This window comes from Mytilus galloprovincialis, chromosome 9 (genome assembly GCF_965363235.1).
Source record: "Mytilus galloprovincialis chromosome 9, xbMytGall1.hap1.1, whole genome shotgun sequence".
In the NCBI taxonomy this organism is placed as follows: Eukaryota; Metazoa; Mollusca; class Bivalvia; order Mytilida; family Mytilidae; genus Mytilus; species Mytilus galloprovincialis.
In genome coordinates this window covers 14,192,252-14,208,120 of record NC_134846.1, presented here as the reverse complement: position 1 = coordinate 14,208,120, position 15,869 = coordinate 14,192,252, and the positions used below count along the sequence as shown (strand labels likewise).

Below are 15,869 nucleotides of genomic sequence, written 5' to 3'. Positions count from 1 at the left end.
TTTTTCCAAAAACTAAGGATTTTCTTATCCCAGGAATAGATTACCTTAGCCGTATATTTGGCACAATTTTTTGGAATTTTGGGTCCTCAATGCTCTTCAACTTTGTACTTGTTTGGCTTTACAACTATTTTGATCTGAGCGTCACTGATGAGTCTTATGTAGACGAAACGCGCGTCTGGCGTATTAAATTATAATCCTGGTACCTTTGATAACTATTAATAAAGGAATCTGATGTTCAAAAGTTGTCTTTTGTTAATGTAGTTCATAAGCGATTCTCGTTTCTCGCTTCACGTTTTTTTATGTAGATTATACCGTTGGTTTTCCCGTTTGAATGGTTTTACACTAGAATTTTTTTGGGGGCCCTTTACAGCTTGCTGGTCGGTGTTAGCCAAGTCTCCGTGTTAAAGACCTTGACCTATAATGGTTTACTTTTATAGATTATGACTTGGATGGAGAGTTGTCTCATTGACACTCATACCACATCTTCCTATATCTAAATGAAAGAACAATATAGCAAGTTATTAAGATGATAAACAACGTCAGTATACACAGAATCTATACTTCAAGACTGTAACGTGTAACCAGGCGTTTATATCTTAAACGAACGTTCCAGTAAATACTTGGATCCAAGTTGTCCACAAACAATACGTCAATACCAAAAACTATAGCTATCTATATTATTCACAATGAACCAAAATATATATAGTAGCTCCTTGCCGATACAAAGTAACAATGAACCATTATTATATATAGATATAGGAAGATGTATATATATATACACAAATATAATTATAACACAGCCTGTCCTCCTAATAGAACAATCTGTCCTATACGACAGTGCGGACTGGTACAGTATGTTACTACCAGACAGTTCGGACTGGTCCAACTTGTCCTCCTAGTAGGACAGTCTGTCACTACCAGACAGTGCGGGCCGGAACAACTTGTCCTGTGAGTGGGACAGTCTGTCACTAACAACTAATGTGGACTATTGCAGTCTGTCCTCCGAGTGAGACAGTCTGCTCTACCAACTTTCAATGTTAGACCAACTTGTACCCAGTACAAGTTGTCCTCCTATCAAACTTGCAGCTATGTAGCGTACTCACTATTGTAAGCCAGTCTTCTGTAAGAACATCGACAGAAACCAATTTACAATCCTCACCCACTTATATACTCAGGGATAATTCACTATTTACTGGATAGGGGTGTTCTCTAAATGTTCCCGATACCGAACACAAGAGTTCCTCTCAAACACCCCCATACCAATGGACCTAACCACTGACTCTCCCGCCAAACGTCTAAATCTACACAAAGCTTCCTTCTACATGAAATATGCATATATACAACAAGATTCTTCGTGTTTGTTAACTTAATAACCAATTACATTAAAAGACCATCGTGTATTATTTGTGTAAAATTGAGAATGGAAATGGGGAATGTGTCAAAGAGACAACAATCCGACCATAGACTAGAGCAGACAATTAACAGCCGAAAGTCACCGAATGGGTCTTCAATGCAACGAGAAACCCCCGCACCCGGAGGCGTCCTGCAGCTGCCCCCTAAACAAATATGTATACTAGTTCAGTGATAATGGATAAATGTGTGCATTTAATGTTTCAGAAAATTAAAAGCTGAGCATATATCTGGATTGATCAATTTTTTTCCGCTTTGCAAAGACTGCAAATAGACAAACACCCGAGTTTCAATCGATACTGTCCACACAATTACAATCAACTAATGCTATTATTGTCCAAATTTCTAAAACCTTTTTCTAAACTTAGTTTATTTGTTTATTTTGCAGGAATTAATCAAAATAAATAGCAAAATCCACTTGATTTTTTAAAAATTTACTAGTATTTATTATTATTTTATTTTTTTCACTGATATTCCGAACCTCAAAATGGATTTAGATGTTATGTATCTAGCATGTCTTGGTCTAGTCATGCTTTAAAATTTGTTTTTATAGTATGTGCATCATTGGCGGATCCAGGGGGGTCTAGGGGTTGGAACCCCCCTTTTTATGGCCGATCAATGTATTTGATGGAGCCATATAGCTGACCCCCCTGTTTTTAACCTGGGTTGGGACCCCCCTTTTTTAAGTGGCTGGATCCGCTCCTGCATATATATGTTTGTCTACACTCGGATTGAACGATTGATCTGTTTGAAACTGATATTTATAAAGATAAGACGTATGGTGTCACTAATGGCAACATTCTGAATTGGATATTTCTTTTCAAAGTATATAATCTTCTTTTTTTATCTTTTTTTTTGTGTGGTGAGCACGACAAGCACTAGTCCAAATAATAATTATGACGTCTTGGAAGGCAATTTTAATTTTTACTTTGACGCCTTCCTGCAATATCATAGCTTTTCAAGAAGTCATAATTATTTGGATTAGACAGGCACTAGACGGTTGTTATCCATTCGTTTGATGTGTTTGAGCTTTTGATTTTTCAGATGTCTGTCGTCACTGAACGCTTTATCATCGGGAAACGAGACGTTTCGGTCATGGAACCGGTTCGGCCTGGCTTGATTCTGCCTAAGTCGATTCGACCATATACATTAATGATTTGAGAATGAATGCATGATATAATGTAATTTTATTCTTTTATTCACAATATATATATGGTTTTTGGCTCTGATTCTGACCAATGCTAATATACTAAATATATATTTACATGTGCTCTGTGACCTTTATTGTTGTAGTTACCAATTATGCGGCCAATCAGTTGTATCTGATTTTATGCCCTTTTTGGGCCCTGTAATTAGGGAAATAAAATTTCTATTCTATTCTATACCTTTTATAACTGATTGACTGGGCAGGCATATTTTATGCTATATATAAGAGCATTAATTTTAATAGTCTGAAGCAGCTATACGTATATCGGGTGATGCATCCAATATAACAGGGGACACTTACCATGTTGGCCTGGGCAGAGACATATATATATGTGTATATATGTCTCTGGCCTGGGGCACCTTTATCATATTTATTTGTTTATTTGTCTCATCATGGTCAATTTTCAAGATTTTACATTGGTTGCTAATGATGCATTAAAGATGTTAAATCGTCCGATTGAATAGATCCAAGAGAATTTTTTGTGCAGTAAAGAGGATAATTTAAATTTCACATATACTTTTGGATCATAACTGGACACGAATATGTATGGCGAAACAATAATTCAAAGCAAAATTTTTGTGTCAATAGCCGCTACCAATAAATCAAGGGCAGATAACAAAGAAACGCCATACACAGTTATCTGCCTTTAAAAACATACGCCATATTGAAAAACAAGCAAAATGGGACGAAAGAAAAAGAAGCAACTAAAACCTTGGTGTTGGTATCCTTTTTAGTCAGTACCATGTTTTCTGAGTATTTTTAAAGTTTCTCAATTAACTAATAATTCGTTTTTGGTGGTTTCTTCACTACATCTACTACAGATAAATTGAGCTTACAATTTGGCTCTTAGTCTTACGACTAAACATTCATTTTTTTGGTTTTTGTTTCCTTGTTCTGTAAATACCAAAAGGTAAATCCTTGGAAAACTGTTTTAGTCCTGACTAAGACTAGACACAGTAGTCTCAGGTCCTGAGCTACTTTAAAATTTAGGCTTTGGAATGTCAATACACATAATTTATACGAAGCAGGTTAACTCGTACCAAAAAAGTAAAGTCATACCACTTGGAATTCGTACCAATCAGAAGTTGTATCACATTAAAAATTATTCAAAAATATGAATGTTTTATGGTGTTTTTTTTTTTTACATTCATGAATGTTATTGAAATTTGGTAGATAAATCAAAATGAAACGTATTCTTTGTTATTCTGCCAACACTACCATTACGCCTACAGTACAGGTCATTCACAATACCATTAGACACATCATTAAAAAGAATTATAGTTAACCCGTACCAATGTAAACTCGTACCAACGTCAACTCGTACCACTAAAAAATAACTCGTACCAATGTAAACTCGTACCACTGCTAACTCGTACCAACTTATTTAAATGCATTTGATTGGTGTTTAATTATGAATATATACTGTTATTTTTCTCAATACCTCTTAAGTCTGTAAAATGTATATAATTTGAAAGTAAAATGACCAATCTGTAGCTAATGTTCCATGTGTATTAGATATAGACAATACCTTGGCAGATTTGATTTGTTGTCTCCCTTGAATCATTCTTTTTTAAACTTATACTGATAACCATTGGATTTAATTTTTAATAATTCCAAATCACTTACATTGAATAGATTTGGGTACTTTTCTTTTGTTTCTCGAAGGAATTTTATTCACTGAAAGAATTAATTTAGTGTGTTTTAAAGGTTGTAAATTGTTTATGACCAACATGTTAAAAGTATTAATTTTTTTTATATATAATAATTTGCAAAACGTATTATTACCGACCGAGCAAGGGTTGCAAGTTGTTTATTAGTAGTAATGATAAACGAACGAGGTAAAGGCAAAATAGCCAGTCACGATCGTTAAGTACTTCTAAGTATTGTTATCAAAATATGACTTCTTTTAAGATTTTAAGTAATGTCATGTTCATTTAATGTGTGAGATATGCATTGCTTTGAAAAAGAGAAGTGACACCTTCACAGGAAAGTAAATGAAACCTGAAATCTGAAAACCTGAAAACAAGTTGATTCGTTAATAATCAACCAATGATCACACAATCAAAGGAAAGTATTAATTTGATCACACAATCAAAGGAATATCATATATTAATTAGCAGGTAATTAAGACCATTTATATTAGTATCTTAATTAAAAAAAAACGTATTTTTGTCCAAGTTTTCATTAAAATCTAGTATAAAATTACAGTAATTCAACTTTTTTTTATTAATTTTAGAAAGAACACCACAAAACATTCGTATTTTTTAATATATTTTTAATGGTACGACTTCCCAGTGGTACGACTTTAAGTTGGTACGAGTTAACTTTTTTGGTACGAGTTAACATGGTACGAGTTTCCGTTGGTACGAGTTAACTTGCTTCCATTAAAAAAGAGGGGCGAAAGATATCAAATAGACAGTCAAACTCGTAAATAGAAATAAACTGACAACCCCATGGCTAATAAATAAAGAAACAAACAGACAGATAACAGTACACAAGACACAAATAGAAAACGAAAGACTAAGCAACACGAAGCAACATAGAGTTGAATTTTTACAACCACATTCACTTTTATAAGCTTTAGTTTGCAGATGTATCCTTTAGGTAAATCATTGAAAAATCAATTAAACACCATTTAAATGCATTTAAAACAGTTTGTACGAGTTTGCATTCGTACAAGTTTTTTTTAGTGGTACGAGTTTACAAGGGTACACGATAACTATAATTCATTTACAAAAAAATGTATACACCTTATTGTTATTTGTCCTCAATTTCTGGACATCACACAAGTTTGGGTAACACAAATGACCAAATAACACTTGTAATTTTAATTTTAGCACATATTGGTGACTTTTAAACATTGATTATTCGAGGAATGACTGTAATATTTTTTCTGTCTTTAGTGTCTATGAAGAAATAACATAAAAAATGTGGTGCACACTGAATAACCCACGTAGCAGGTTATTTTAAAGTGTGCACCACACTTTTTATGTTATTTCAAATCTATAGACAGAAAAAATATTACAATCATTTCTTATAATTTAATTCTAAATTCCATTTTAAACAGTTGTACTATGAAAAAACATTGATGAAGTCACAGTCAGATGACAAAATTATGTATATGAGCTGATAAACAAAACATCGTCAGCCAATCAGAAGACCTGTTACATCCAAAATTAAATTATTAATTAATATTTAAATATATTATAAGTGTATTTGATAACTTAAAAATGATTTACAGCAAGCAGGTAAGTTCATAAAGATGGTTATAAATATAGTGTCATGAATAAGCTAAGTGTGTACATCCAACATTGCGACCATGTCACATGGTATACTATATATCGCGTTATCCTTCGTTGCCATGTTGGAGTTGAACACTACATGTATCTTTATAACGATCTTTATGAACTTACTGGTTTTTTATGCCCCACCTACGATAGTAGAGGGGCATTATGTTTTCTGGTCTGTGCCTCCATTCGTCCATCCGTCTGTGCGTTCGCTTCAGGTTAAAGTTTTTGGTCATGGTAGTTTTTGAAGAAGTTGAAGTCTAATCAACTTGAAACTTAGTACACATGTTCCCTATGATATGATCTTTCTAATTTTAATTCCAAATTAAAGTTTTGACCCTAATTTCTCGGTCCACTGAACATAGAAAATGATAGTGCGAGTGGGGCATCCGTGTACCTGGGACACATTCTTGTTATATATCATTTTTAAGTTATAAAACCTTTATAATATACAATTATTTGATAATCAATGTTTAAAAGTCAAGCATATGTGCTTTTCAAGTGTTTCATTTTTGTTCATGAAAGAAATTAAAAAAAAACATGTTAAAATTAGGGTTTTCTTAACCCTTTCACCGATTGCTGCCCAGACTGAAGCTACTCTGAGACGATGGCTTCCCTGGCTACTATTACTTAAGTGGTAGATCTACATAATTAATGTCAATAAAAACTTGTTTGTAGTTATTTGTGTATTTAATTCATTCACTAACACTATGTTCACAGTTTTGTTCACGTTTGGATAATTTTTTCTTCATAAAATATTCAAATTTTCGGCATTATCTAGGTGAAATTCTCAAAATTCTACTCTTTGACTCCAAATCGTAATTTTTTAACCCAAAACAGCAAAATTTTAAAAAAATTTACGAGGCTATATAAATTCCTCACACTGAACGATGTCCATTCCAAGTGTTTTGTACATAAAACAACATTTTTTGTCAAAAAATTATACTAGTTTGGCTTCAATTCTTCCATATTCTTTCAAAAAAAATGTTCCCTCATTTCAAATTCTCGCAAATTCCGTAAATTTCCTCTGATTTTGACACGGTTTTCAACAAACGAAAGCGCCATGTTTACACTTTCATCCAGGTATTCATCAAAGAAAGATAACTTATGTTTGCACTGTTTTGAGCAGGAAATATAAAAGAAGTATTCCGATCCCGGTAAAACAGGACTCATTGTCAGCTGTCTGAAGCGTGAATCCTGGTAAACTGGGACTCTTTGGCGAAAGGGTTAAGCTTGTTCAAAGAAAAATAATCACAAAACTGAATTTTGACTTTTTGTCATACATTCAATACCTTGAAATGTAATTATGAATTATAGTCCTATGAACATGGCTGGTACAAGATGTCTGCCCTAAGGGGCTTGGTTTATATTTATCAATGATGTCCATGTGAAATTTGCATATGATATAATGGTTTCAATATCACAAATCATTTCACCATGTATCAACCCTCAACAAAAATAAGAATCTAGCTCCTTGTTTCTCAAGTTAAAATGTAAGTGTTGATCATACAGACAATGACAGGTGTAAGATAGAAAAAAAACCCACATAATGTCTTATTTGATCTAATAAATATTTAAAATTACATAATTTTCATTGATATTGATCATTTCACTTATGTAGATGTGATACTATTTAAGCAATACATGTATAGTGTATTGTTTTTTTTTAATTGAAATTGATTGTTTCACTTATAAATGTAGATGTAGATATGATTTAATATATTGCATTACGATTCCTTGACAATGTATAAGGTATTGTAACAGAGAGTTTGATGATGAGAAGATACTTATACAGCACCAGAAAGCAAAGCATTTCAAGTGTCATATTTGTCATAAAAAGTTATACACAGGACCTGGTCTTTCCATTCATTGTATGCAGGTAAGCAACAAAAAACTTTGTACCTAAGAGTTTGTCAGACATTGTGACTGGTTCAATATAATATTTTTCTCAGTCAAGTTAATTATCAAATACTGTAGATATTGCACATTCTGATCAGATCTGATCATTATACATGTAGGTTGCATGATTTGCAGCATATCTGCTAAGATAACGGACAGATCTTTTCTTCAGCTATTATGTACGTTAATTTGTCTATCAAGTATCATGATCATGAATATTAGAAATAAGTCTCAATAGTTCCACAGTTGTATCCCAACATATTTCATTTCACAATTTCAATTTTTGCCTCTAAATATGAAAGCACCACATCCATACCTCAATCTGAAATAAAGGTACAGTGTAATACAATGTATATATGAAATTGAGAATGGAAATGGTGAATGTGTCAAAAAGACAACAACCCGACCATAGAACAGACAACAGCAAAAGGTCCAAATAGGGCTTCAATGCAGCGAGAAATTCCCTCACCCGGAGGCGTCCTTCACATATATATACATAAATGTACATTGTAAACAAGCATTTATAGAAAGAAGATGAAACTTGTAACTATGTATGTTTTACATGTAAAGATGACTACATGCATGTACACTACAGCTTTATCATGTTTATTTAGGTACACAAAGAAAAAATAGATAAAGTTCCCAATGCATTACCAGGAAGACAGAATACAGAGATAGAAATATATGGTATGGAAGGAATACCAGAGGAAGATCTTCAACAACATGAGAAGCAAAAATTAGGTAACAGTATATGAAAATTAAGAGATTAAGTAATTGATTTAGATGAATGATAACCTATTTTATTTTTGTGGTAATGTAGGATAAAAATACCTTTGAAATTTTTTGTAGAGTAACATGTTGGATTTCAATCACTAGAATTGATGTAGACCAATTTTCGATTAATCTTTCAAATTTTTCAAGGTGTCAAAAGTTATTCTTCATATGAACTTAATAAGAATTAAAGAAATTTGGTATGATTGTCAATGAGACAACTATGCACCAGAGTTCAAATTAAAAGGATGTAAACTATTAAGGGCCAATGTAAGAGCTTCAACAACTAGAAATTCCCATGCTGTATAGTTATCTAAAACGGCTATACATGTAAATTTGAAACAATTCTAAGTGTAAAACAACTGCTTAATTTTTAAGAAAACAATTTACAAAACAAAAATTTGACAAGACACAAACCAACCAAAAACCAAGGAACATGCCCTGAATTGGGACATGTACCTTAAGAATATGGAGGGGTTAAACATGTTTGTGAGTGCTCATTTGTATTTCTTTCTTCAGACCATCCAGCTAAAAGGTTAAAAGATGACAGTGATGATGATGACAGCAATAGTGGCTTTCCTACAACTAGTACTAGTAATAACATGCCACCGATGCCACCTGTACCTATGCCACCATTTGGTATGCCAGGGCCAGGAATGCCTCCTATGCCACCTGGACCTATGGGTCCTGGACCAATGATGGGGCATATGGGTCCAATGGGACACCACATGGGTGGACCAATGCCTCCAATGGGTAGGTTGAAACTAACAAATTGTTAATATTATTTGTTTCAATACCAGAAGCTAAAATTAGAAAAAAAGTTTTGTCAGAGGAAGATATTTGATGCTTCACAAAAGAATCTATGTAAAATTGATGGAAATCTGTCAACCAAATATCAAGAAAATAAGAATAAACAATCTGATTTAAGATAAAATGGCCATATCCATGTTTAAGTATGGGAAACCACAATATTTAGTAAGATTTAAATTTAGAAACGCAAATATTTGCAAGTTGGGTTTAATTCCTACACCTTTTCAAGATCACTAACAGTAAAAAAAAAGATGAATTTTCTGGTTAGGTATATTCCAGTAATTAAACCCAGAGGGGAGTATTAGGGAACCATTACTGAACGTGCAAGGGCTGTATAGACAGTCAAGGTCGTTAAAAACTTCAATTTGTTGTTGGGAACCATTACCTTAATTTGCAACTATTTTTTAGTGACCCTAACTAAAGTAAGGAAAATAACAAGGTTTTCAATCCCATTTGATTATTTTTCCTGGACAACTCACTGAATATTACATTCAGAGATAAGTGGCTAAATCTCAGATAGTTATTTTCCTAATGTTTTTTTGTTATTACTTTGATAAATATAAGATAAAATATATGTGCTTTATTTATTTCAGGCATGGGACCAATGGGGTAAGTTTTATTATTTATCAATAAACTGATTAAAATATCCTTGCTTTTTGCATTAACTTTTGTTATGAAATAAATTTATTGATCAATTTGATTGTTCCATTCCATTTAATGGAATCCATTAAGTACTGAAATTATTCTAAGGAGGAAAATATTGCTATACAAATAAGAAGATGTGGTAGGATTGCCAATGAAATATTTATCAACCTGATATTTAAAGAAGTAGAAGTAAAGCAACTTAAGATCACCATAAGTGCAATTAGTCAGCAGTAAAAGGCCTTGACAAGACAAAAATCAAAACGTAAAATAGTTCACGCAGAAAAAATATACAACTTGAACAATGTACAAAAAGAAAAAGAAAAACTAGATATGATAGTCAGTAACAAAAGACAACAATTACAGTCAGGGGTACTACTTATACAAGTTATTACTTGAAGAAGTAAATAAAAATATACACATATAAGTAAATAAATAATGTTTGAATAATCTCCACTTAATTTTCTCAAAAATTTAATTGTATAATTAAATTTTTCTTACAATCCCACAAAAATCCTCAAGTTTTGCGATGTTAAATCGTGCCTTTAATGGTTTTTCCCAGGTTTGCTCATTTTTTTTTTTTTTTTTATTAAAGTTCAAAATTTCCTCCCATTAATTCAGCAAAGAAACTGATTGAGCAAAGATCTTGTATATTTGCGCAAGGCCTTCAAAAATTGCTCCTTTGGGGCTTGTAAATGAGCAGTGTTATAAAGATAACAGACAAATGGGATTTTCACTGTCCATGAAATTACACTTAAATGATTAGTAAAGACATCTGCAAAGGGTATACAATTTAAAATTCTATTAGAGCAAAGAAATCTTAAGAATTCAAGGAAAGAAGAAAGGATGACTTTTACTTATACAAGTAAAAAAATCTGAATGTCTAAGGGACATAACTAAGCCAATTTTTTTTTTACCTATACATGTACAAGAAAATAAAATTCACTTGTATAAGTATCCTACAAATTTACTTATATGTGTATATATTTTTTTTTACTTCTTTAAGTATTACTTGAATAAAAAAGTAGTACCCCTGACTGCATTACAGGATCATCTCTTGAAACTTCAGAAAAAACTAAAAATAGTAACAAAAGGATTAACTCATATCCTCAAAATTAACTACAAAAAAAGACCAAAGAGACAAAGTACCGATTTAAGAAAAACCTGTTACTTTCAGTTACTGAAAGCTAGTTTCCAATTACAACTGATAGATAAATTATATTTCCAAAACTATATGTAAGTTATCAATGAGTACACATAAGCAAAGCTATGGACAGGATTTAGGGTGCAGGTGTTCTGAACTGTATAGCAATATATGCATTAGTTATGGTTTAATTTCCTTTTTCAGCTTCAATTATTTTTAAAAGACAAAAAAGTTGATTTATCAATGTTATTTTTAGTATGCCACCCAGACACCACCCAGGGATGCCAATGCCACCAAGGCCACCACCATTCATGCATGGAGGTCCACCACCAGGTCCCATGATGGGAGGACCAAGCATGCCAATGTCAGCTCCATCTAAACCATTATTCCCATCAGCTGTTCAGGTATAAAATAGGTTAAGGAAAACAACTTGTATTTGAGTTGGTGCTGATCAATTTTAGGTTTGATCTTTTTTTTAAAGGAATTAATGTATTACATTGCTTGATGAGAATAAAAAAAATCCCTTTTTAAAATCTCACAGTTATTAATGATTAGTATAAAAATGTCAATCATACAGTTTTTTTAGGGTGAAAAAAAAAGAATGTTAGATTTAAAAAAATGATTTTACATATTCACTTTATTGAGATGAAAACATTAATACATTCTTGATACTTATTCTTAAAGAAAGATATTCAACTGTATAAAAGACGGGCGAAAGATACCAGGGGGACAGTCAAACTCATAGATCGAAAACAAACTGACAATGCCATGGCTAAAGAAGAAAAAGACAAACAGACAAATAATCGTACACAAGACACAACATAGAAAACTAAAAACTAAGCAACACTATAAAATCATTCAACTATTTTTCAATAACAAAATATAAACAAAATGTTTTCTCTCATTATATTTTCAGCATCAGTATTATTCTTTTTTTTATTTACAGACATCAACTGCTCCATCATCAGTCTCATTATCACATTCATCCAATCCTGTAACATCATCTGGTCCCCTATTCAAGACAGCACCAGCTACAAGCAGTGCTCCACCCAAGCCTACATTCCCATCAGCGGCAGCAGTTTCAGCCTCTCCACCCTCAAGTGCAACCATCACTGGAGCACCACAGATTAAAAAACCAGAATCTAGTTCAGGTTTGACCTCAAAACTAATGCATCCAGACGAAGATATATCTTTGGTGAGTTAACGATCTATTTTAAGGTTTTTACCATACTGCAGGTAGGAGAAATCATTCAATTTTCATGTATTTGTTTTGTCATTTCACTATTAATACATGGCATTTTAGTATGTTAATCAGTTTGTAATGATCAATGCAGATCTAGAAACAGAAAACGAAAACAATCAGTAGAAGAATATGAATTAAACATCCATTAAGCTGTGTAGACCATGACGAAGTTCATGCAGTTAGAACTCGCATATAAATCTGTAGTAATTAATGCATTATAAAAGATTGTTTTTGTCGAGCCTTCGACTTTAGTCGAAAAAGCGAGACTAAGCGATCCTACATTCCGTCGGCGTCGGCGTCGTCGTCGTCGGCGGCGTCCACAAATATTCACTCTGTGGTTAAAGTTTTTGAAATTTTAATAACTTTCTTAAACTATACTGAATTTCTACCAAACTTGGACAGAAGCTTGTTTATGATCATAAGAAAGTATCCAGAAGTAAATTTTACAAAAATAGAATTCTATTTTTTACATATTTTACTTATAAATGGACTTAGTTTTTCTGCGAGGAAACATTACATTCACTCTGTGGTTAAAGTTTTTGAAATTTTAATAACTTTCATAAACTATCCTTGATTTGTACCAAACTTGGACAGAAGCTTGTTTATGATCATAAGATAGTATCAAGAAGAAAATTTTGTAAAAATAAATTTCTACTTTTCCGTATTTTACTTATAAATGGACTTAGTTTTTCTGCGAGGAAACATTACATTCACTCTGTGATTTAAGTTTTTTAAATTTTTATAAGGTTCTTAAACTATCCTGGATTTCTACCAAACTTAGACAAAAGCTTGTTTCTGATCATAAGATATTATTCAGAAGTAAATTTTGTAAAAAAAAAATTCACTTTTTCCGTATTTTACTTATAAATGGACTTAGTTTTTCTTCCAGTTAACATTACATACAGTCTGCAGTTAAAGTTTATAAAACATTTATTAGATTCATAAACTATCCTGGATTTTTTACCAAACTTGGAAGCGTCTTTCAATCAAAAGACAATATCGAGAGGGAAATTTTTATTGATGTTTTTCCTCATTTTTGTTGAGTCTGCGATTAACAGCAAAAGTAGGCGAGACACTGGGTTCCGTGGAACCCTTACGAATTTTTTAGTTACTGATATCTTTTATTTAACTGGCTTGACAGGGAAAATGATAGTTAACCAAATAAGAATAATTTCCCCCTTTAACCTCATAGTAACCCATATTTAATTAGATTATATACAAACACAGTGATTGTAAAAATTAATTTAAACTTGCAACTAGTTGGATTAGTTTTCATGTCACAATTAGCAGGTTGAACTTTTGGTAGATACTGTAAATTCAGAAATTATTGCGAGGTTTTTATTATTGCGAAATATGCGACTGAGTTGTAAACGCAATAATTTAAACTCGCACTTTGAAATGTTTTATATGAATTAAACAGGATTTTTCTCAAAATCGTAATAATTAAAATCGCATTTTAGTCTGAAATGACAAAATCGCAATAATAAATGCACGCAATAATTTCTGAATTTACAGTATTAAAATCAGTATTACTCAGGTGGCTCAGATCTACTTTAGACTTACTCAAGTTCCACAGGAGTAGTTTTGATTTGAAAAATTGATTTGTATAGAACAGCTTTTAGAAATTACAGAAAAAAATTATTTATTCATGCATCTTTTATGCTCTTAATCCGTAGTTTGAAAAAGTTCAATTAGTTTTGTATAAAAGTAATGATTTTGCAGTCTTCGAACATTTAATTTGATTAACATGGACATTAATGTTGATTGTGTAAATAGCAATGAACTATTGTGCTTAGTATACGTAGTACATGCTTGATAACATGGATAATGTCTGTTGCTGATTAAGGAATTTTAAAATGATCTACTACCGTAAAGCGGTTTAATTTCGCGGGATGAACGTTTTTGCGGATAGAACAAAATTGCCAAAATATATTCCAACAATTTACATGATTTAATAGTGCACATGAGAAGGTGTTGATACAAGTTTTGAAAAGGCTAAAATATTTCGTATACCTTATCTAGTGAAAATTTCAAAATTTTACAACCGTGAAAATAACCCGCTTTACAGTATTTATTGATACACCAGTAATTAATTTGTGGGATGTGTTTTCTATCTTGTTATTTATAGGAAGAGAAAAGAGCAAGCATGCCCAGATATCAGAGTATGATGAATCCTGGGAAACAGCAACAGCCACAAGGTATTGATTGGTCAATCTTCAGAACTAAGTGTGTTCGAAGGAATCAAATTTTCAATTATTTGCATTTTGAATTTATCCTTCAAATGATGTTGGGTCTTAAAAACACTTACAGCAGAAACTTTTCATACAAAATTTTGTAAAAGTATTAAATTCTTGAAGGTTGTGTCATAAGCTTTTTAGATGATTATGAAAAGTTATCAGTTCCTCCAAAGTAATTTAAAATAACATCCTTGCACAGCTTTCTTTAAAAAAAAATATGAAACTGAGTTTTCTGATAGGAAAAAAAAACATAAGAGAAAACTGCTTTTGAAATCAAAATTGTAACATGCAGAATTTGCATAAATCTTCACTGGTAAATAAAGTTGTATTTCATAAATCGGTAATAGTAAAAGGAGGTGAGATTTAAAAAAAATCTCTTATGGTAAAATCACCTAAGTGAACATTTGATTGCAAGGAGTTCAGTATCACATTCATGAAATATGTTCTGGCTAGATCTAAAATTATTGATTCCTGATGTGAAATACTCAATTAATTGAATATTTAAGTTTTATATGCTTTTAACCTTATATTTTAAGTTAGGAATATAGAATAATTTGTGTTGATTGTGTTGTAGGAATGATGGGGATGTCTTCTAACAATATGTACAATCAAGGTGGCTACGGACCTCCACCTGGTGGCAATAGACGATACTAAAATCATGGATAATCAACAGAAACTAGTGCATCATCTTTTTATTGGTTTTAAATGTTGTTCTTTTATTTATATTTTATAGAAATGTAATTTTGTGTTGAATAATGGGACAAAAGCTGGAAATGTGATTCGATACATACCTGTTTAAATACAGGTAAGCAAAGTCACATGTTGTTATAAAACTCACATTGTTCCACAGACTCCTATGATAATTATAACTGGTAAGTGAAATCAAATAAAAGAGGTCAATTATCTCTAGGGACATGTAAGGTTTGTAATTTTATTGTATTTGTACATTATGGAAAATTGTCAAATATTTCCTTTTAATAAAGATCTTGCATTGTTATGACATTAAAAAAGATTTTAGTATTTATTGAACTTACGTGGTGTTTATGCATTTGCAGTATAACTTTATAGTTTATATTGATATAAACTTGTAACCAAAGCGTGAGTTGTCTCCCATTTGTTTAAGAGTTACTGTTCTTGATTATTCATCCAAGTTATAAATTTTGAAAAAATGCAGCTGAGGATAGGTAAAAAAAATCATCTGGATTATAAATATCTCAAG

General features: G+C 31.9%; 1 protein-coding gene across 1 annotated transcript; it reads left to right on the top strand.

Annotated features, from left to right (window-relative positions):
- The first annotated feature begins 3,234 nt into the window (after positions 1–3,234).
- On the top strand, positions 3,235–15,674 carry LOC143044481 (BUB3-interacting and GLEBS motif-containing protein ZNF207-like). Its single transcript, XM_076216525.1, has 9 exons — positions 3,235–3,338; positions 7,657–7,783; positions 8,418–8,544; positions 9,094–9,327; positions 9,978–9,993; positions 11,427–11,574; positions 12,117–12,365; positions 14,542–14,611; positions 15,225–15,674. Exons 1-9 carry the CDS (start codon positions 3,298–3,300, stop codon positions 15,302–15,304), a joined length of 1,092 nt encoding a protein of 363 aa, XP_076072640.1. The 5' UTR covers positions 3,235–3,297; the 3' UTR covers positions 15,305–15,674.
- The last annotated feature ends 195 nt before the right edge of the window (positions 15,675–15,869 follow it).